Below are 21,006 nucleotides of genomic sequence, written 5' to 3'. Positions count from 1 at the left end.
CTGGAGGAGAGAAGCACAGACTCGGTCAGAACCAGAGCGTCTGTGTGTCCCGAGTGAGCGAGTGAGGACTCACCATACTGCAGCTCCTGGAGTACGAGGACGGGTTGATGGAGGTCAGCTGGTACAGCATCTTACAGACCACGATGACGCAGGTCCAGACGGTGCAGACGCTAGACGCCAGCGGTCTGAACTGACTGAAGGGCAGAGCGAAGGCCCAGCTCACCAGGAACACGTAGTTAAACAGAGACACCTGACAGAGACACAGAACCAGAGAGGTCCACCAGCGTGAACAATGTGGTCCTCTACGTTTTCACATTTGTGTAAATGTTTAGAGAGAGAAAAAAAAGTGTTAAAAAATAAACTACAATTCATAAATAAAAATAATAAATAAATAAAAAAATAAGATAAAATTAAAAATGATTCAAAATAAATAAGCATTCGATTCAAACAAACAAACAAAAATAAATAATAAATAAATAAAATATTAAAGAATAAATGAGTGAGTAAATGAATAAAAAGTAAATGAAAATAAACAAGCTTAACTGAAACAAAATATTTTCTAAATGATATTTTAGACACATTTATAATAATTTTTCACTGTATAAGTTGGTCTTTAAATAAGAAACAATATAGATGCCATGTAAATTTCAGAGGCAATGATATTTTAGTATCATCTTAGATTTTTAATTTTTATATTTTCTGCTTTCATGTTAATTTTAGTTAATTTTCTTTTGTAATTTTATTGTGTGTTTTGTCATTTTTGGTTGTTTATATATATATATATATATGTGTGTGTATATGTTGTTATTAATTTTATTATTGTTATTTAATTTATTTATTAATTTAGTTTGAGTTATCAAGTTAAACTAAATGAAAATGAGAAATGTCGCCTTTAAAACTAGCTGAAATAAAGTAAGTTTTATTTCAATTAACATTTATTTTATTTCAAGTAATAAAAACGTTTTTAATGACTTTGGTTTTAGTTTTAAGTTAAAGGCACAATATGTAAGATTTTTTTATTAAAATATCCAAAAACCACTAGAACAGTGTTATATATTTTGCTGCCTTGTGTACTTACATTATCCCAAATGTTTCGAAGAATGTTTAAATCCAGAGAAATAAGCAATTTTAACTAGTGACACGAACCGTATCCATAGTGTCATTGTGTCGCCTGCCAATGACGTCAAAACCCCTCGATTTCCGGTTTTGTTTTGTAGAAAACATGGAAAAACCAAAGACGCTTTAATATGAATGTATCTCGTATGATAAAACAGCGCTGCTTTACCCCACATACGCACGACCGGAAGCAGCGGAAGCGGTCGACTGTGGCATAATAAAAGCTCCGCTGCTTTCCAGCCGTGTGTCGCGCTCGTTCAGCGCCTCGTTTCGCTTCGACGGCTTTCAGCCTCACCCTGCTTCATTCTACTACGTTAATAAATCATTAGCTCATCCATGAACATGATTTCTGCCCGAGTCCCGTCGGATTGCTTCGGCTGTGGGGATGAAGACCACAACTCCCATGATTCCACACTCAGTCACGCCGTCATCAAACTACACCTTTGCCTCTTTGTTTATTTTGAATACGCGCCCTCCAGCGGTGAAAATTACATATTGTGCCTTTAACTATAATAACCCTGGGATGGGTTCCTTGCTTGAGGATGATTATTTGGGGGTCTGTGGCGTTTAAAAGATTGAAAAACCCTGATCTAGGTCATGTGAGCATACAGACCAGGTTAGACCAGCTAGACACCATGTAAAACCAGCTACTACTTTGCTGGATTGTCCAAAAGAGATCACATAGACTTGTATGTTGGACCACCTAAGCCGTGATTGCTCCTCACCTCTCTGACTGAGAGCCAGATGATGTAGGACGAGACGATCTTGATGATGTGAAGCTCCAGCAGCCACCAGATGAAGAGCTGCAGCTTCTGCACGTACTCCAGGAACTTCAGGAACAGCACCGCCAGACGCTCCACCACCAGATGCCACTTATTCTTCAGCTCTTCACACGAGAACAACACATGCATCACTTACAAAAACAACAGAATGTACCATGGCAATGAGAGTTGAAAGTTTTTTGAATTGACATTAAGTGTTCAGGAATTACTCTCAGTGCTATCTAAAACTATTTGTATTACTTTTGTTAACTGAAATTAACTAACCTAAACTAAACTAAACGAAAATATTAGATGAAAAACTTAAATTAAGAATAAAAAAAAAAAACTTATTTGAAAATGAAAATCAAAACTGAAAATATAAAAATAAAAGCTAATTCAAAGTATTAGAAAATAATAAAATAGTATAGAAATAATACTAAAATAACTTAATGATGCAAACAAAAGTGATTCTGCAACCTGAAAGTGATGCACCTGTATTAATAATAATAAGTTCAATAAGTTAAAGCATGAACAAAATTAGAAATGCTGCCTTGGCAATTCATTGAAATAAAATAAGTTAAAGTTGAAGTACTAAAATTACAACAACAAAAAAATAATAAATAAATAAATAAATAATGATGCACCTATATTGTTGTAAAAATTAGTTAATACTTAAATTAAATCGGAAACGTTGCTTTGGCAAGTAATTGAAATAAAATAAGTTTTGGCTGAATACTAAAAATGACAAAAAATGTAAATGAAATAAAAATAATAAAGCTGAATAGAATATAAAAACTTCACAAATTTGACTAAAATGACTAAAACATAAAATAAAATAAAACTGAAAATATAAAAATAAAAGCTAATTCTAAATATTAATACATATTTGATTAATTTAATAAATACTTTATAATAGTATAGAAATACTAAAATAACTTCATAATATGAACAAAAATCAGCTCTGCAACCTGAAAAAGATGCACCTATATTGTTAACGAAATTAGAAATGTTGCCTTGGCAACCAACTGAAATAAAAAAGTGAAATACTAAAATTACTAAAAAAATAATAAAATTAAATAAAATTAAATAAAGCTGAATAGAATATAAAAACTTCACAAAAATTACAAAAATAAAATTAAAAAACTGAAAACATAAAAATAAAAGCTAATTGTAAATATAAATAGTATTACAACAGTACTGAAATAGCATTAAAGTAACACTGGTCTATATTGTCTGACAGTAACACACAGGATTACTGAGTCACATCTGCACATGTGCAGAAAACATCAGGATTTTGGGAATGCGAGCAGCTGATTCCAGGACCGTAAAATAATGACCCTGTGCACAGCAACACTTACAGAGCCGTTTGTCAACATTACAACGCTGAAACAGCCAATAATGGGCAAAATATCTCAAATCTCAAAACAGTCATAAAACACAGACACCCACGGATGAATCACAGCGACATGTTCCAGACATGTTTATGAAATACATAAAGCACGAGCAGTGGAGTAACAACAGTTTAGAAAAGCAAAGTTTGAGTCGCAGCTGTTCTCTGGTGCATACAGATCACAGAAAACACAGTGTGAAACTCACTAAATAAGGCTAACAAGAAGCTACACAACCTGTACTCTTAAAAATAAGATAGGCCAAACTATTTTAGGCCTATCTCAAATTTGCCCTTTTTATCTAAGGTTTTAGAAAAAGTGTTTTTTTAAACAATTCCAGGCCAACTTGACTTCTAACTCTGTTGCTGAGGTCTTTCAATCAGGTTTTAAGCCTTGTCATAGTACTGAGACGGTATTGGTGAAAGTACTGAACTACTTATTTTTGGCTTTAGATAATGGTGAAAAAACCATTCTGATTCTACTCGACCTCAGCACGGCGTTCGATATGGTGGATCATAATATATATCAGGATTTTGGGAATGCGAGCAGCTGATTCCAGGACCGTAAAATAATGACCCTGTGCACAGCAACACTTACAGAGCCGTTTGTCAACATTACAACGCTGAAACAGCCAATAATGGGCAAAATATCTCAAATCTCAAAACAGTCATAAAACACAGACACCCACGGATGAATCACAGCGACATGTTCCAGACATGTTTATGAAATACATAAAGCACGAGCAGTGGAGTAACAACAGTTTAGAAAAGCAAAGTTTGACTCGCAGCTGTTCTCTGGTGCATACAGATCACAGAAAACACAGTGTGAAACTCACTAAATAAGGCTAACAAGAAGCTACACAACCTGTACTCTTAAAAATAAGATAGGCCAAACTATTTTAGGCCTATCTCAAATTTGCCCTTTTTATCTAAGGTTTTAGAAAAAGTGTTTTTTTTAAACAATTCCAGGCCAACTTGACTTTTAACTCTGTTGCTGAGGTCTTTCAATCAGGTTTTAAGCCTTATCATAGTACTGAGACGGTATTGGTGAAAGTACTGAATGACATCTTTTAGGCTTTGGATAATGGTGAAAATACCATTCTGATTCTACTCGACCTCAGCACGGCGTTCGATATGGTGGATCATAATATATTGTTTGACCGCCTGGAACACTGGGTTGGTCTTAAGGGAAATGTGCTGAAGTGGTTGAAATCATATCTCACTGGCAGATCTTTCTCATACTTTTAACTTAAGAAGAAAAAAAAACCTTAAAACAAATTTAGAAATGATGCTTTGGCAACTAACTGAAATTAAATTATTTTAAGTTAAAATACTTGCATTTCTCAAATTTAAAGTGAAATATATATATATAAAAAAGCTAAATAAAATACGACAAAAATAAAAAAAATATATATAAAAAATATGAAAACTGACAAAAAAGCACAAAACTAAAATTAATTAAAACTAAAAGATTAAAAACTAATTCAAAATATGAATAAAAATTATAATAGAAGAAAAATAGCACTAAAATAACTCAAATGTGACCCTGGAGCACAAAAGCAGTCATAAGGGTCAATTTTTTGAAATTGAGATTTATACATCATCTGAAAGCTGAATAAATAAGCTTTCCATTGATGTATGGTTTGTTAGGATAGAACAATATTTGAAAATCTGGAATCTGAGGGTGCAAAAAAATCTAAATATTTAGAAAATCATCTTTAAAGTTGTCCAAATGAAGTTCTTAGCAATGCATATTACTAATCAAAAACAGTTTTAGGACATTTACAAAATATCTTCATGGAACATGATCTTTACTTAATATCCTAATGATTTTTGGCATAAAAGAAAAATGGATAATTTTGAGGCATACAATGTATTGTTGGCTATTGCTACAAATATACCCCAGCGACTTAACACTGCTTTTGTGCTCCAGGCTCACAAATAAGCGCTACAATCTGAAAAAGATGCACCTGTATTGTTAAAATGAGCTCATTTAATAATGCAAACAATAAGAAACTATGCAACCTTAAAAAGATGCACTTGTATTATGCACCTTGTTATGATTATATTGCCATTAATAATAACACAAACATATTAATAACAACTATTAATAACTATTATTATTATTGTTGGTTTTTTGTTATTATTATTATGGAATAATGGGATCAAAACTGAGCGTTTTAGCCATCAGACAACACGCACATTATCATAAACACACAATGTGAAATACGGTGGTGGCAGGATTATTTCCTCTGAGGAAATCCTGTCGGAAAACCTGATGGAGTCAGAAACTTGACCCCAGCTTCACAGGAATGCCTCAAAAACAACACTGTTCATTTCAGAGTCCAGATCTCAGTCCAGTTCATGGCTAGACTTGAAAAAGCCTACATACAACCAGTTGGGAAAACAACTGCAGCGGCCAGACATGCAAAGCTCATCGAGACCGTAAGGTGCATCTTTTTGTGCTTTCAGTAAGCACTGTACCTGGTGATTGTGCTCTTCTGTTTGTCAGCCACAGATTTGATGTCGGTGAGCTCGAGGAAGCGCTCGTGGAAATAGTGCAGATGCAGGATGCAGACCAGCAGGAACGAGGTGGGAATGAAGATCCGCGTGAACAGAGCAGGAAGCGAGAACTTCTCCAGACCCAGATCTTCCAGCCTGCACAGAAGAGGAGCTCACCTATCACACCGCAACACCTGTGATACTGCTCACGAAAATAAGCTGTGCACATATCAGCATACTTCTCTCTGCTCATGCCTGTCATGTTGGACCACACGTTTATGGAGGACTCAAACTGGAACGTGTAGACCAGAATGAGCACCAGCATGGTGTAAACCACCACTGACATCCAGAAATACTTCAGCATCCAGCGCCACCTCTCATAGTGCAGCTGGAACAGAGCCGGACGACACATTAACTGACTGTATAAACATATCTAACACAAGATGAATCTGTGAAAAAGTACAGAAGCCCATTGCACTACAGAATAAGAAATAAAAAAGCTAATAGCTACTTCTCATCTCACAATTCAGGCTTCTTTATATCTCATAATTCAGACTTTGCAAATCTGAGACAAAAAGTCTTCATAAAAAAGGTTTATATACCAAGATTCTAACTTTTTTCTCAGAATTCTGGCTTTACATCTCGCAACTGTTTTTTTTTTGCCTGCCACAAAATCAAAATAAAAAGGTAGAAAGTAATTTTTCATCTCACAATTCAGACTTTTTTCTTGCAATTCTGAGTTTACATCTCTCAGTTGTTTTCTCAAAATTATTTTGTCTGATATTAAATTTCTCACAATTCTGCCTTTTTTTTTGCAATGCACATTTTTAGCAAGTTCATATCTCACAATTATGACTTTCTTCTCATAATTGTCTTCTCAGAATTGTGAGTTAATATCTCTCAATTCAGCATTTATATCTTGCAATTCTGAGTTTATATCTTGCAAAAAAAAATTTTTCTTTAGAACTGCAAGAAAAATGTCTGAATTTATTTTTTATCCTGTGGCAGAAAAAAAAAGGATAATAATAAACAAACAAAAACAAAAATGACAGATACAGTAAACAAACAAAATAAAACAACAAATGGCAATAAACAAACAAAAGCAAACAAATGACAGGTTAAACACAAAACAAACAAAACACAACAAATGGATAATAAACAAATGACAAACAACCACAAAAAAAGATGACATACAAAACAAAAACAAACAATCAGATAAACAAACCAACTGACAGTATACAAACCACACAGACAAACAAACTCCACATTAATTATTGTCTACTAATTCTGTTACTGTGTTTATAACGTGCTATTTGTAACAGTGGAAGCGATATCAAAAGGCTGTCTACAGACACACACAGACACACACAGACACACACACACACACACACAATATAGGGCTGTCAAAACATTTAAATATTTTGTGGATAATATCTTGTGCTACAGCCAAGTTTCCAGGTGGAAAAGGTTTAGCACATCAAAATGTTTACCAATATAGCTGATAGAAATGCTATTTATCAATAAAATAATTTTTTCTTGGTTTTATTTAACTTTACTAGCTCAAAAAAAAAAAATTAAGATGCTTTAAAAGATTCAAGAGTTTTTACAGAACTTAAATACACAAATAAAATGTTTCGGTTTCAACAGCATCTGTCTCTGAAAACAAACCAGCAGTGATCGATTTGATGTTATTGTTATTTTCAAAGCTTCTTGGCACAATGTAATTTTGAAAATCATTAAAACATTTAATTATATATGAAAAATTATATATAGTTTTTTGATATAATAAATTATATTTCCTAATATTAAATTGTTTGTGAAATGTGTCAAATTTAATTCATTACTCTCTATTTGAGGATACCTGGAATGCGAAAGATAAAATATTTGCAATATACACAAGTTTTATGGAAATGCTCAAGATTTCTTTTGCAGTACACCAAAACCTATGTGACAATGCACACTATTTTATCTGTGAGATGCCAATTGGGTGGAAATAGCAAATTTCGCTTTTTTACTAAACTTTTTTTTACGCATTTTAACTTCTTAAAAGGGTAAAATTGAATGAAAACGTGTGTTACGATCCTCTGCATCTTTGCTCTTGTGTGTCCTGCTTTGTGTACGTGAGTGTGTGTGTCTGCAGGGACTGGCGGTTCATCGAGGGACGTGATCGGTGGATCCTGAAGCGGATGACTTTAAACATGGGGAGCTCATTTTGGCGTTTGCTGTCCGGATTCCACCTCCATCAACAGATCAAAGAAATGTTGTGGATATTGTTTGCAGCTTTATGACCACATTCTGTTTTCTGTTCAATTTATTCATACTGCATATATTATAACAAAGTTATCGGGAGCGTAGGGGTGACCTGCCATTTATTTTGACCTATGTTTGCGATTTGTTTTTGTTTAGGGAGTTAGGGAAGTTCATTTGTAATTTTCTTTTCTTTATCATTAGGTCAGTTTTATATATTTATTTTATTAGTTGGTTTTGTTTGTTATTTTGGCCTTGGGCCACCCTGAAGCCACTGCTCCTTTATACCTCTTTATTCTTCTTTAATAAATTGTTTAAACTTATGGATGGTGTCTTCAGTGATCTGTTGGTTGTGGCTGGAATCCCGTTAACAGTTTGAATTAGTTTTTATTTATATATATATATATATAGGCCAATTTTTTTTATTTATTTTTTTGTCAAGGTTTTGGTAATTTTGTTGTTCTGTGTCATTTTTATTACTTTTTTATATCTATACAATTTTTTATTAATTTTTATTTTAGTTTTAGTTATTTTAGCACCATTTTAGTATCAGGTTAAACTAAATGAAAATGGGAAATGTTGCCTAGCTGAAATAAATGAAATTTAAATAATTATTTTATTAGATTTTTTATGGTTTCAGTTTTAGTTAACAGTGGTAAAGATGCTGTTTCTGTGTCTCTCTCTCACCGATTGTGTGTCCCTCCACTCTGACATCGGACAGCTGCGTTTCAACAGTCTGTTTCTCTCTCCTCTCCGTCAAAAACTGCCTCAGCAGCAGCCAGAAACTGAGGAGGCACAACGTCTGCACAAACACACTGTAATATTATCATAGTCAAAAAAAATTAGTCAATGATTCATTCAAAAGAGGATATGTGTGTGTTCAGTGCCTAAAACTCCCTTAATCAGGATAAAATCACCGTGCCGCACAGAATGGAGCAGTAGTTCAGTGATTTCAGCAGCAAATACATATCTTAACATACAGCAATGTTCAATAAATAATCATTCACAACCAATAATCACAATAAACAACTCTTTAAACAAGTATAACACCATGTCCTAATCAGTCACAGCCAATCAGAACACAGTGTGGCTCAACCAATCAGATTATTAAACTGGAAACATCTTTTTATACGTTATTTAAACACATAAATACATAGACACTAGGGCAAAAATATTATCTTATTTATTTATTTATTTAATTATTTTTTGTAGCATTAATGAGGAAGGATATTTATTTTTCCCTACATTCTGTGTTTTCCATTTAATTTTTTCTGGATTTTGTGTTTTATGATTTAATACAAATTCATCATCAGAAATGAAATGAATTAATACAACTTTAAAAATTAAACAAATATTTTGAAATGTAATTGAATGAAAATATAACAATAATAATAATTAATATAAATATAATAAAATATAACAACAGTAATAATTAATTTGAAACAAAATATAGCATTTTTTTTGTTTTTGTTAAATAAGATGCTGCACGACAGAACTGCTTAAATTAAAACATGGATGAACAAATATCTTGGTTGTGTGATATTCCTTAAAATATTAAATATTATTATTATTAATTACTACTACTACTACTAGTATTTTGAGAATTATATTTTAGTATACAACAGAGATATATTTCTGTCATAATTTCTTCAAGTTAAACCAGACTTTTATTTTGGCGGGTTGTCGTGAAGGTCTTTCAGTTTTACTTTCCGTTTCGGTGTGTATTTCTTTATTTCTGCTGTGTGATTAATCCACATCGACTAAAAATGTCCAGAGCTTATCATTCTTATCAACATACGTTTTATCACAATATGATATCATTTATCACACCAGCTCTAGTAGACACAAACAAATACAGCACGTAATGCGGTCTTACTTTCGATCCCAGCTCCCGGAAAGGCACTTCTTTCTTCAGGAAGAGCCCAGGAACGGGCTGCAGCGACTCGAAGCTCCAGATGTACTGCAGGATGATGAGCAAGTTCCCATAAAACACCATGAATGGAGAGGTGATCATGGAGTATTTCCTCCGGTCCCTCACCATCCACAGAATACAGGACCAGATGAGGAAGACGAAGGTCAGCCAGCTCACGTACGTGATGCTCCAAGCCTGGACGGATGGTCAGGAGAAAAAAACAATGAATTTTCACACAAGACCTCAAATGATGTCTTTAAATGAACGTCATTTGCACAGACTCACCATCATGGCAATGAGAGCGCAGATGTAGCTCTGCTTCATGATGAACCTGAAGGCCTTGACCGCCGCGTTCACACGAACGACACCGAACGGCTGGGGAACCTCGGGAAGCTCAACATACACCGAGTCAATCTTGTAAACACCGCAGTCCACTTTCTCTGAAAAAGAAGCGTGTATTTTAAGCAAACGCCAGGGTCGGATTCTGTGAATCACCTATCTTTGCCCTCGAACATGAATGGAGGCTTTACATGTGTGTATCTGGAAAATTTAGACTGCATTTCCAAGAACTGAAAAAACAAACTTCCTGAAATGTATGGGAAATATCTAGGGAATAGGGATGTTTATGGGAATAGTGTTAGACTATGTACTTGGTGGAAAAACATCCTATTTCACTACATATTAATTTGCACCTAAATCTAAATCAGTATTCTTGTCTTAATTTCAATGAATATATCTAAACTTTCTTAAACCAGATAGATTTACTTCGGAAACAAAACTGTGCAACAGTACAATATTTAATAATTAGTGACATATTAATTAGTAATATGGCAAAATAATATATTAATCCATAAATATATAATTCTCTCTCCACATTATATATATATTTATATATATATATATATATATACAGTCAAACCAAAAATTATTCAGACACCAGATATAATTTTTGATATTTTTTTACTATGGGTGCAGGACACTATAGTTCATAAATGTAAGTGAGGATAACAAAATAAAGTAAACTGTGACATATTATACCCAAAAATTCTTTTACCAGTAAAACTGGGAGCAAAAATTATTCAGACACTTTGACCTGACCATGTTTTGCTGAAGCGTTTTTCTTTAATTGCTAATGCGACCTTTTTACACCACAGACTGAACAAAATTAAGCATTGCTTGGTAATTGGTAGCTGAATAATTTTTGGTTGATTGTAATCCATTACATACCTTTCTATCAAAGTTATCTGACATTATCAAGATTAATTTGTTCTGGCACAGTTATTTCACATAAACTGTGATATAATGTGAAAAATGTTGAAGGTGTCTGAATAAATTTTGTTTGACTGTACACTGTGTGTGTATATATACCATGGTATTGATATGTGTGTGTGTGTGTGTGTGTGTGTGTGTGTGTAATACCATGGTATTTAGTGACTGACTTACGCGGATCAGACTGGGGTCGGCCGGGTCTGTAATGAGGGCTTGAGTAGAGCTCCACAGGCTTTTAAGTGGTTTTTCTTTAATTGCTAATGCGACCTTTTTACACCACAGACTGAACAAAATTAAGCATTGCTTGGTAATTGGTAGCTGAATAATTTTTGGTTGATTGTAATCCATTACATACCTTTCTATCAAAGTTATCTGACATTATCAAGATTAATTTGTTCTGGCACAGTTATTTCACATAAACTGTGATATAATGTGAAAAATGTTGAAGGTGTCTGAATAAATTTTGTTTGACTGTACACTGTGTGTGTATATATACCATGGTATTGATATGTGTGTGTGTGTGTGTGTGTGTGTGTGTGTGTGTAATACCATGGTATTTAGTGACTGACTTACGCGGATCAGACTGGGGTCGGCCGGGTCTGTAATGAGGGCTTGAGTAGAGCTCCACAGGCTTCGGCCCGTTCTCATGCAGGACTGACGTGAAGTCCAGCGAGGCTCCGTTTGAGGTTACCATCAATACCTGGGACAGAGTAAAGCCACAGTATTTCCTGACAGGCTCATGTATTCATCTATGATGCTCATTAATGAGAGTCGATCTGAAACACAGACCTCAGGTGTGCTGTAGCCCTCTTGTGTGGTGAGCAGCTGAAAATGCAGAAGGAACGACTATTTATCTACAAATCACATCTTGAAACAAGTCATAGAATATATATGGTAAGTGCATGTTTGCTACACAAACATATATAAAGAAAATATCATGAATATAGTACATATATTATCAAAATGCCCCTCTCTAGAGTTATTTTTCTAGCTGTGAATTACACAGTGACCATTGGGGGGGGTTCAAATCTAATTAATTACATAATCTCAAATTAATGAGCTTAATTAATTAACAAATAAAGAGCTTAATTAATTAATTATTAATTGCACATCATGTGCCGATTAAAGATGAAGTTATTATTAAAGATAATAGTTATCATTATGTTAATTTAGAAAAAAAAAAACACTGAATAAACATTGCAAAAAAGTAGCTGAAATATAAGTAGCTTTAGAAAGAAATATTTTAATTCAACATACAAAAATAAAAATTTAAAATAATTATTTTAAAATAGAAACAATACTCTAAATATAAAACTAAAAGCGCCAGTAGGTGGTGACAAATACCTGTCTTGATAACCGAGTCATTCATTCAACTGATTTGTTCAAACGGCTGATTTACAGTGGTGTGAAAAAGTTTTTGCCCCCTTCCTGTTAATTTTTCATGTAGGGCCAGGTAGGTTTGGACAGCTTTTTTCCCTTAATAAATGAAATTATCATTTAAAAACTGCATTTTGTATTTACTTGCATTATCTTTGCGTAATATTAAAATTGGTTTGATGATCTGAATCTTTTAAGTGTGACAAATATGCAAAAAATAAAAAAAACAGGAAGGGGGCAAAAACCTTTTCCCGGCACTGTATTCAGAAACGAAGCAAGTGACTGCCTTTATGAATGGTTCACTGAATCATTGATTCAATCGATTCGTTTAAAAACGTGGATTCATTAACGAAACACCGCTGTGTGTTGATCAAAGACGCCCAACAGTTCTCCTAGGTACTGGAGAAAGTACTGACAATGTGTCTAAAATGTAATTATTCACACCTTTACCTTATCTTCATTTTTAAGTGAAAACTTTTATGCAACCTATTTTTGTCTTTCTGCCAGCCAATGATGATTCTGAAAGAAAACACGCGGTGTTTGTTATAGTAACACATGCAGCTTTCACGCGCATCTGACTGACAGAACCGCGCGCTTGTATTTCAGCGGTGTTAATGTTATGGTTATTTTAGCAAATAGTTTGCTCCATAAATTCAGTTCAACCGCATTAATTTGAAGAGGGTAAACTTTATCACTCGACTGAATCCACAAATGCATTTTAAGTGTTCTTGCTCCATCCAAGCAATAAATGCACGTCTTTATTCTTCAGCCGCTCAGGTAATGTCAGTATGACCCATTTCAGGGGCTGCCAAAATTACATTTTAAAATCAGTCAGGGCTATAGAAATGCATCTTAATATTTACAAGTAATTCTCCATATTATGCATAGGCTAGCCTTCTTTCTATCGGACCCCCCTACATCTAGATTTGACGTCCATCATGGGGGATCAAGCCTTCTTTAGCCCCCCAAACCCCCCCATAATTCGCACCCTGACTTTATGGATGTTGAATGGCTTTCCTAAGGTACATGTGATGTTATGTGACATGTTTTATTACAACTGAAAATTGCTGTTTCGGATGAATATTTTTGGTTCCTGAAATATCTGTGCATCACTAAAGAGTGAAATGGAGCTCCTACATGTCTCTCATCAGTGCGATAATGAGCCATTCTCCACAGCTGCCTCTTCTTCTCTGCAGTGTAATCAGCCATATTGCTTTCAGGAGATTCTGGTTCCTCTCGTTCCTCAGTCTCTCCCTCTTTCTCTCTGACCTGCCGATGAACCACAATCACAAATACGTCCCATATATATCATCTGGCTACTGGTTTAAAAAAAATGAAATTCTTAAACCCTCATGTTGCGCTCTGGTCACTTTGACCCGGAGATGATTTTCTTTTTCCTGAAAATGCTATTTAATATCATCACATTGGACTAACACTTAATCACAGAGGCTCACGGAGTATAACAACTTCACAAAAACATGTAGATGTTCGGTGTTGAAATCTTATTTGACTTTTGTGATCAGATGAACAGGAAGGCTGTAGTCTGACCATGTCTTCTGACTCCTGCAGCCACAGGCGGATGAGCGTGGCCAGGGTGTAATACAGCACCAAGAGCATGATGGGATTGACAAAGTGGTGCCACTCCAGATCAGGGTTGACTCTGAACATCCAGGTGTGAGAGCAGTCCGTCTGAACCACAGGAGAGATGCCAAACAGACTGAGGAGAAGATTAGACAAATAGCATTCATTCATAATAAAATCCATTACCAACATGTTACAGTGAAGGTATCTGATATTAATACCATGGTATGCGAGTCATGACTAACATATACACTGATGTTCAAAAATTTCTTCTGCTCATCAAGCCTGCATTTATTTGATCCAAAATACAGAAATATTGTGAAATGTTATTACAATTTAAAATAGCTGTTTTCTATTTTATTATGCTTTAAAATGTATGATGCAAAGCTGAATTTTCTGCATCAGATGAATAAAAAGTAAAAAAAAAAAAGAACAGCATTTATTTAAAATCTTTTGTAACAATATACACTACCATTCAAAAGGTCAGACTATTTTTATTTAGCAAGGATGTGTTAAACTAATTTTAAAAAGTGATAGCAAAGACTTATTGTTAGAAACATTTCTATTTTGAATAAATGCTGTTCTTAACTTTTTATGGATCAAAGAATCCTGAAAAAAGTATCAGAGATTTTAAAAAATACTAAGCGGCACAACTGTTTCTAACACTGATAATAAATCAGAATGATTTCTGAAGGATCATGTGACACTGAAGACTTCAGTAATACATTGTACTTTAAGTAGATTAAAATGAAAAACAGTTATTTTAAAATATTTCACAATATTAGTGTATTTTAGAGCAAATAAATGCAGCCGTGGTGAGCAAAAGAGACTTCTTTCAAAAACAATGATGATGTTTCACCATCATGTTAAAAAAATGCTCAGTAATACCATGTTTTTGAAAGTTTCAGTGCATATATTAAAATAATAATAAAAATCCACATAAAAGATATAAAACTGGAATGATGTGGGATGGAAAAATAAGTGTATCACCAAATCAAAACTGTAAGAGAAGAGCTGCTAATTCTCTTCAGATTTCATAAGGTTATGCTTGTGTTTATTTTCCCCTATTTTTTCTTTCTCTCTTTCAGTGGAACCAAAATTGGACGCCTAAGGAACAACAACAACAACAACAACAAAAAACAACAGCCCATGCCTTTTTACCAGGGTATAAAAGTTAAAAAAGGTATAAAACGGGATGAATAAAGAGAAAACAGAAGCACAGCCCAAGACAGCAACACTTCCAACAGCTCTTCACTTCCATTTGAAATGAAAAATAACCTGAAGCGTCACGTCCGTTCAGAACGAACATATGGCTTTTGATGCAACCTGAATACAATGTACTTCACATTCAGCTGATGGAATCAATAAAACGGTAACTTCTCACAGCGTATTAGGTGACAAGTGCATGCTCCTTGGTTTTTATAGTTTCGGTGCTGTTAGTAAAATCATTGTGGGTTGCCAGATGTTCGTTTTGCTGCTGCTTCATGGCATCGAGAAAATATGAAGTCAGAATATTTGGCCTTTCGTGATTCATTCAAACCCAGAACGTGACGTCCAAGACCTAATGCCACGGCTGAAAATAACCAGTCCAAGTGCAGAAAAGTTGCTGGATAGAGTTACTATTTATAATGCGGCCAATTCATAATAAACACACTGTTAAGCAGAAAAAAGTGCCATAGAGATAAATCAGAAAGCTCTTTAATCTCAACCGCTAGACAGCAAACCTTTATTGAAGTCTCCTGCTTCTCGTTTCTCGAAATCTCGCATGCATCTCCTCAAGAGATCTCAACTGCATCTCAAAGGTCAGAGATTTCAACACTCTTAACAATAAAGGTGCTTAAAAGGTTCTTCATTTTTGGTTCCACAAAGAACCATCTCTTTCTTAGCTTTTTTATAATCTGAAGAACCTTCTTTCACCACAAGGAAGCTTTTGTGAAACTGAAAGGTTCTTCAGATGTTAAAGCTTCTTTATGGAACCATTTAGACAAAAAGGTTCTTCTATGGCATCACTGTGAAGCAGCTTTATTTTTAAGAGTGAATGTGGACTCGAATCTCGCGTATCAAGAGAGATTCAGAGACATTTTTATAGCACTATACTCTTAATGTGTGCCAATAATTGTCTAATTTACATTTCATTTACATGCCAAAGAAATATTATGAAATGTTGGTACACTACTGTTCAAAGGTATGGGGTCGGTAAGTTTTTTGTTTCTGAAAGAGTCTCGTCTGCTCACCAAGGCTGCATTTATTTGATCAAAAATACAGTAAAAATTGTGAAATATTTTTTGCAATTTCAAACAGCTGTTTTCTATGTGAATATCTATTAAACTGTAATGTATTTCTGTGATGCGCAGCTGTATTTTCAGCATCATTACTCCAGTCTTCAGTGTCACATGATCTTCAGAAATCATTCTAATATGCTGATTTGCTGCTCAACAAACATTTCTGATTATTATCAATGTTGAACACAGTTGTGCTGCCCGGTATTTTTTCCCATACAATGTATTGTTGGCTATTGCTACAAATATACCCACAGAGTCACATATGACATATGCACTGAATATTTCCAGTTATAAACGAGCAGCGTCTGAGCAAAACATGGTTGCACCCAACAGACAAACCAACAGAGAAGCATTTGCTTTTAATCTCTGGGTTTGCTAAATTAGTATTTTCTTGTCTACCCAAAATAGACTCTTCCCTGGCACTTCCACATATTTAGAGCTCAGTGTGTAACCAAAACCACACAGCTGGTTCTGATTGTGCTGTTTATGTGATCGTCAGAGACAAGCTCTTTGTTTCCGTCTCAGAGCGAATGCTTTTCTAATATGGTGTTTCTCAGGTTTTGTTTGAGGAAGAAGCCGCTAAATCCTGTAAAAACCACTTAGTTCTCTGTGGTTGAATGAAGGGGTTTAGTCAAGCACATTTCTATGCTTGTTTTTTGCTTTCTCTGCACGTTCGCCTCTTTTATTCTTCTCCCACACATTGTGTTTCTGAAGGTAGCAGGGTTTTTTTTGCACGTGTGTGCGTTTGGTTTGGCCCTCGCTGTAGTTTCTGAGCTGGGTTTCAGACGTGTGTGTAGTATTGGGTCTTTTATAGAGGCTTTGAATGCGTGTGAGGTTTCAGGACGTGGATTCGACCCAAGTAACAATTTTAAAACTGGCTTCATTCAGAGGTCAGAAGGATTGTTTGTTTGCAGTGTTGCCGTTTTGAAGTCTTGTTGAGCAGCTGCTAATCTACTGTAATAGAGCAAACCCAGACACACAGCCGACGCAGGAGAGAGGCTTTCAAAGCCTTCAAGACTTCAAGCTGTTTTCTGCTGCTTGGATTTTGTTGTCAGTCGTGCTTTTGGGGTGAAATTTGCCTCCAAAGCAAATGTATTTATTTCATTACGTGTTATAATTATAATACTACACATTAATTTGTTTATTTTTATAGTGTTAAAACCTATGTCTGTAATTTTGCACTCTTTGCTGAATTTAAAAAATGTATTTTTAGAAGTTAATTTATTTCATTATATGTAATAATGATAAAACAACAACAACAATCATTTGTATTTCACAGTGAATAAAAACTATGGCTGTCAATAGAATAAAACAACCATTATTTCCTTATTGTTATTGTTGCTGTTTTACATTTTATTAATTATTTTTTAGGAATGTATTTATTTCATTACATGTTTATTATTATTATTATTTTGCTGTTACATTAAGAAGAAAAATTGTTTCTTTTAAATATTTTATTTCAGTTTATTTTAATTAAAGTTTCTATGGTTTTAGTTATAGTTTTAGTTAACTACTTTATAATAACCCTGCTTCAAGTTGGCTAAATATCTAATTGTTTTTAACGAAAACCAATGATCGTGAGTGCAATTGTTTTGCTGACACTCTCAGATGTTTTATTAAGTATTAAAGTCAGTCATACTGCACTGCAATTGCACTGAATTCTCTCAACCAGATATTCATTACATTACTCCACAGAAGAAGGAAAGTTTGTAACAGCATGAAAATATGAGCTAATAACTATGAAATGCATGAACACAAAATCAAATCAGACCATCAGAACAGAAAACTTACAGCTTAATAAACAGCTCACATCCCACAAACCTGAAGACTTATACAAATAAAAGATCAGTAGTGTAGAGTTTGCCGCGAGGTCTGTCCTGGAGCGAAACACTGGGCAGACGCCACAGAAAACACACAGGACTAAATCCAGATCTCTGAAAGCAAACTGAATATTGACTCTTTAAATCAAACCTCTCCAAATAGAGCCTGACGGTGTCGGCTTGTAGGTCGTTTTTGGTTTGAGATGCAAACCAAAAGCTTAAATAGAGCATTAAAATTAAAATGTTTAATTTTTACAATAAATTAAAAAAAAAAGCTTTTTAATACAATGTCTTGGAAACACAGCACTGTAAAAATGTTTTCTCCGGTAATCTGTGCTTGGACAACTTTAAAGATGATTTTCTCAATATTTAGATTTTTTTGCACCCTCAGATTCCAGATTTTCAAATAGTTGTATCTCGGCCATGGTTATGACTGGTTATGACTGGTTTTGTGCTCCAGGGTAACATATTAAAGTTAAAAGTTACACACTTTTTTGTGTGTGCGCTGTACAGGTCTGGTATAAAGAATGTTTTTGCTCAGGTAGCCGAAATGTTCGCCCAATAGAGAAAAGTTTTGCTCAGCAAGAAAAGAACAGAGAGGGAACACTGGTCTCACCTGGCGTAAGTGTTTCCGGGCGGAACGGCCTCCTGGAAGAACTGGAACTGGTAGAGGTAGAGCATGATGAGGTGTCCGGCGCTGAAGATGGCCATCAGGACACACAGACAGCTGAAGAGCAGCGGGTCGAACGTGCGGCAGAAAGACCACCAGGTGCACAGGCCCAGGAAGGTGAAGAAATACACAGTGGAGGTCAGAGAAGGCAACATCATACCTGGAACATGGACACATTGAGAGAAGGCTGAGAAAAGTCATTTCCAGAGTCAGTACTAAAGGTGCAATGGAATTTCGGCAAAATATGTGTGCAAAAAATGACCAATGTTCATTTTCAATACCGAAGCAATGTATGAAGCAAGCCTGGGCGTGCATGGGTAAATCTTTCTTGATTATGTGGATTCCTATTGAAATTACTATATTTTTTGCCCTTAAAGGAATAGTTTACCCAAAAATGAACATTTGCAGAACATTTCTTTCTTTATCGGAACGATTTGTTGAGAAATTTGACTAGTTCATCAATGGATGCTCTGCAGTGAATGGGTGCCGTCAGAATGAGAGTCCAAACAGCTGATAAAAACATCACAATAATCCACAAGTAATCCACAGCACTCCAGTCCATCAGTTAACATCTGGAGAAGACAAAAGATGAAGTATTTTAGTTAAAAGCGTCTTAATGCTGGATTAGTTTCAGCTTTTGTCTTCTCCAGATGTTAACTGATGGACTGGAGTGCTGTGGATTACTTGTGGATTATTGTGATGTTTTTATCAGCTGTTTGGACTCTCATTCTGACGGCACCCATTCACTGCAGAGCATCCATTGCTGAGACACTGATTCAATGCTACATTTCTCCAAACCTGATGAAGAAACACACTCGGATGGCCTGAGGATGAGTACACTTTTGGCTGAATTTTTCCTTTAACCGTGCATGATGTTTTATTTCTTTTTGTTTGATCTTTGGGATATAACACCACACTTGAGCTTGTATTCATCTTCAGTTTATAAATGAATGCTGATTATTGATCCTGTGCCGTGAGCGATGTCTGTCTCAACACTACCTACCTGTGAGGCCCAATAATATGGTTACGACTACTTTTCCTGCAGTGGTAATCAGATTGCCAACGATTTCTTTGAGTTTGGACGCCACGTCTGCTATTTGCCGCAGGATCTTCATTTTGGTGCTTTCTTCGACGTCGGTCTCCTCAAGTTCTCCATCCTCTACATCCACTTCCTCTTCCTCAGGAAGTTCACGGTCTTCATCTCCCAGCTCGAAGTCCTCGAACAGCAGCTCATCCTCAAGCTCCAGTTTCTCACTTTTCTTGTCTTCTTCCTCATCCTCCTTTTCCTGAAAACATGATGACGGATGTTTACTATGCATCATAAAAGAGGTACAGCAAGTGCAAGTTTAATTTATTTCTTTATAACTTCCAATCCAACGGTTCTGGGTAGACAGTTAGATGTTACCTACAGAAACACCACTTTTTTGAAGCATTTGAGTCTGGTTGCATAATATACATAATCCAATAAATGCTGTTCTTTTGAACTTTCTATTCATCTGTGAATCCTGAAAAATAAAATGCATCACAGTTTCCACAAAAATATTGTGCAGCACGACTGTTTTCAACATTGTTAATAATCAGAAATGTTTCTTGAGCAGCAAATCAGCATATTAGAATGATTTCTGAAGATCATGTGACTCTGAAGACTGGAGTAATGATGCTGAAAATACAGCTGCGCATCACAGAAATACATTACAGTTTAACAGAGATTCACATAGAAAACAGCTGTTTTACATTGGAATAATATTTCACAATATTACTGTTTTACTGTATTTTTAGAGATCTAACTTGCTGACCCCAAACTGTTGATTGATCCTATAAATTCACAGAACATTTGGCATTTATGAAATGCTTTGATTGATCAGAAATGTCCAAATGCCACATTATTGTGAGACATTGTTGTATCAGTTTGTGTTATGAATAGGGTTGGGTATCGTTCGCATTTGATCGATTCCTAGTTTTAAATCCAATGAGGTAAAAAAATAAATAAATATTAAGTCAAACATTTAGATGTCATCAAACATATTTATTCTGTCTTTTTACAAAGCATTCTGTTGCAGCTGAATAACACGAGCAAAACTC

General features: G+C 34.9%; 1 protein-coding gene across 1 annotated transcript in view; it reads right to left on the bottom strand.

Moving 5' to 3' along the window:
* The window catches only part of LOC107713889 (piezo-type mechanosensitive ion channel component 2-like), a 130,110-nt gene that overhangs the window by 40,826 nt on the left and 68,278 nt on the right, over window positions 1-21,006 (bottom strand). The window contains exons 6-19 of the mRNA XM_016519539.1: window positions 19,928-20,210; window positions 18,871-19,084; window positions 14,120-14,288; window positions 13,709-13,840; window positions 11,984-12,019; window positions 11,768-11,894; window positions 10,211-10,365; window positions 9,890-10,120; window positions 8,720-8,815; window positions 6,006-6,154; window positions 5,749-5,922; window positions 3,134-3,143; window positions 1,842-2,000; window positions 74-250 (exon numbers count right to left, since the gene is read on the bottom strand). Coding sequence (XP_016375025.1) covers window positions 74-250; window positions 1,842-2,000; window positions 3,134-3,143; window positions 5,749-5,922; window positions 6,006-6,154; window positions 8,720-8,815; window positions 9,890-10,120; window positions 10,211-10,365; window positions 11,768-11,894; window positions 11,984-12,019; window positions 13,709-13,840; window positions 14,120-14,288; window positions 18,871-19,084; window positions 19,928-20,210 — 2,112 coding nt within the window. The remainder of the gene's footprint in view (window positions 1-73; window positions 251-1,841; window positions 2,001-3,133; window positions 3,144-5,748; window positions 5,923-6,005; window positions 6,155-8,719; window positions 8,816-9,889; window positions 10,121-10,210; window positions 10,366-11,767; window positions 11,895-11,983; window positions 12,020-13,708; window positions 13,841-14,119; window positions 14,289-18,870; window positions 19,085-19,927; window positions 20,211-21,006) is intronic.

The sequence above is a fragment of the Sinocyclocheilus rhinocerous genome, unplaced genomic scaffold (genome assembly GCF_001515625.1).
Source record: "Sinocyclocheilus rhinocerous isolate Xijiao unplaced genomic scaffold, SAMN03320098_v1.1 scaffold642, whole genome shotgun sequence".
Lineage (NCBI taxonomy): Eukaryota > Metazoa > Chordata > Actinopteri > Cypriniformes > Cyprinidae > Sinocyclocheilus > Sinocyclocheilus rhinocerous.
The sequence above is the reverse complement of the archived record's forward strand: the minus strand, read 5'-3'. Positions and strand labels throughout refer to the sequence as shown.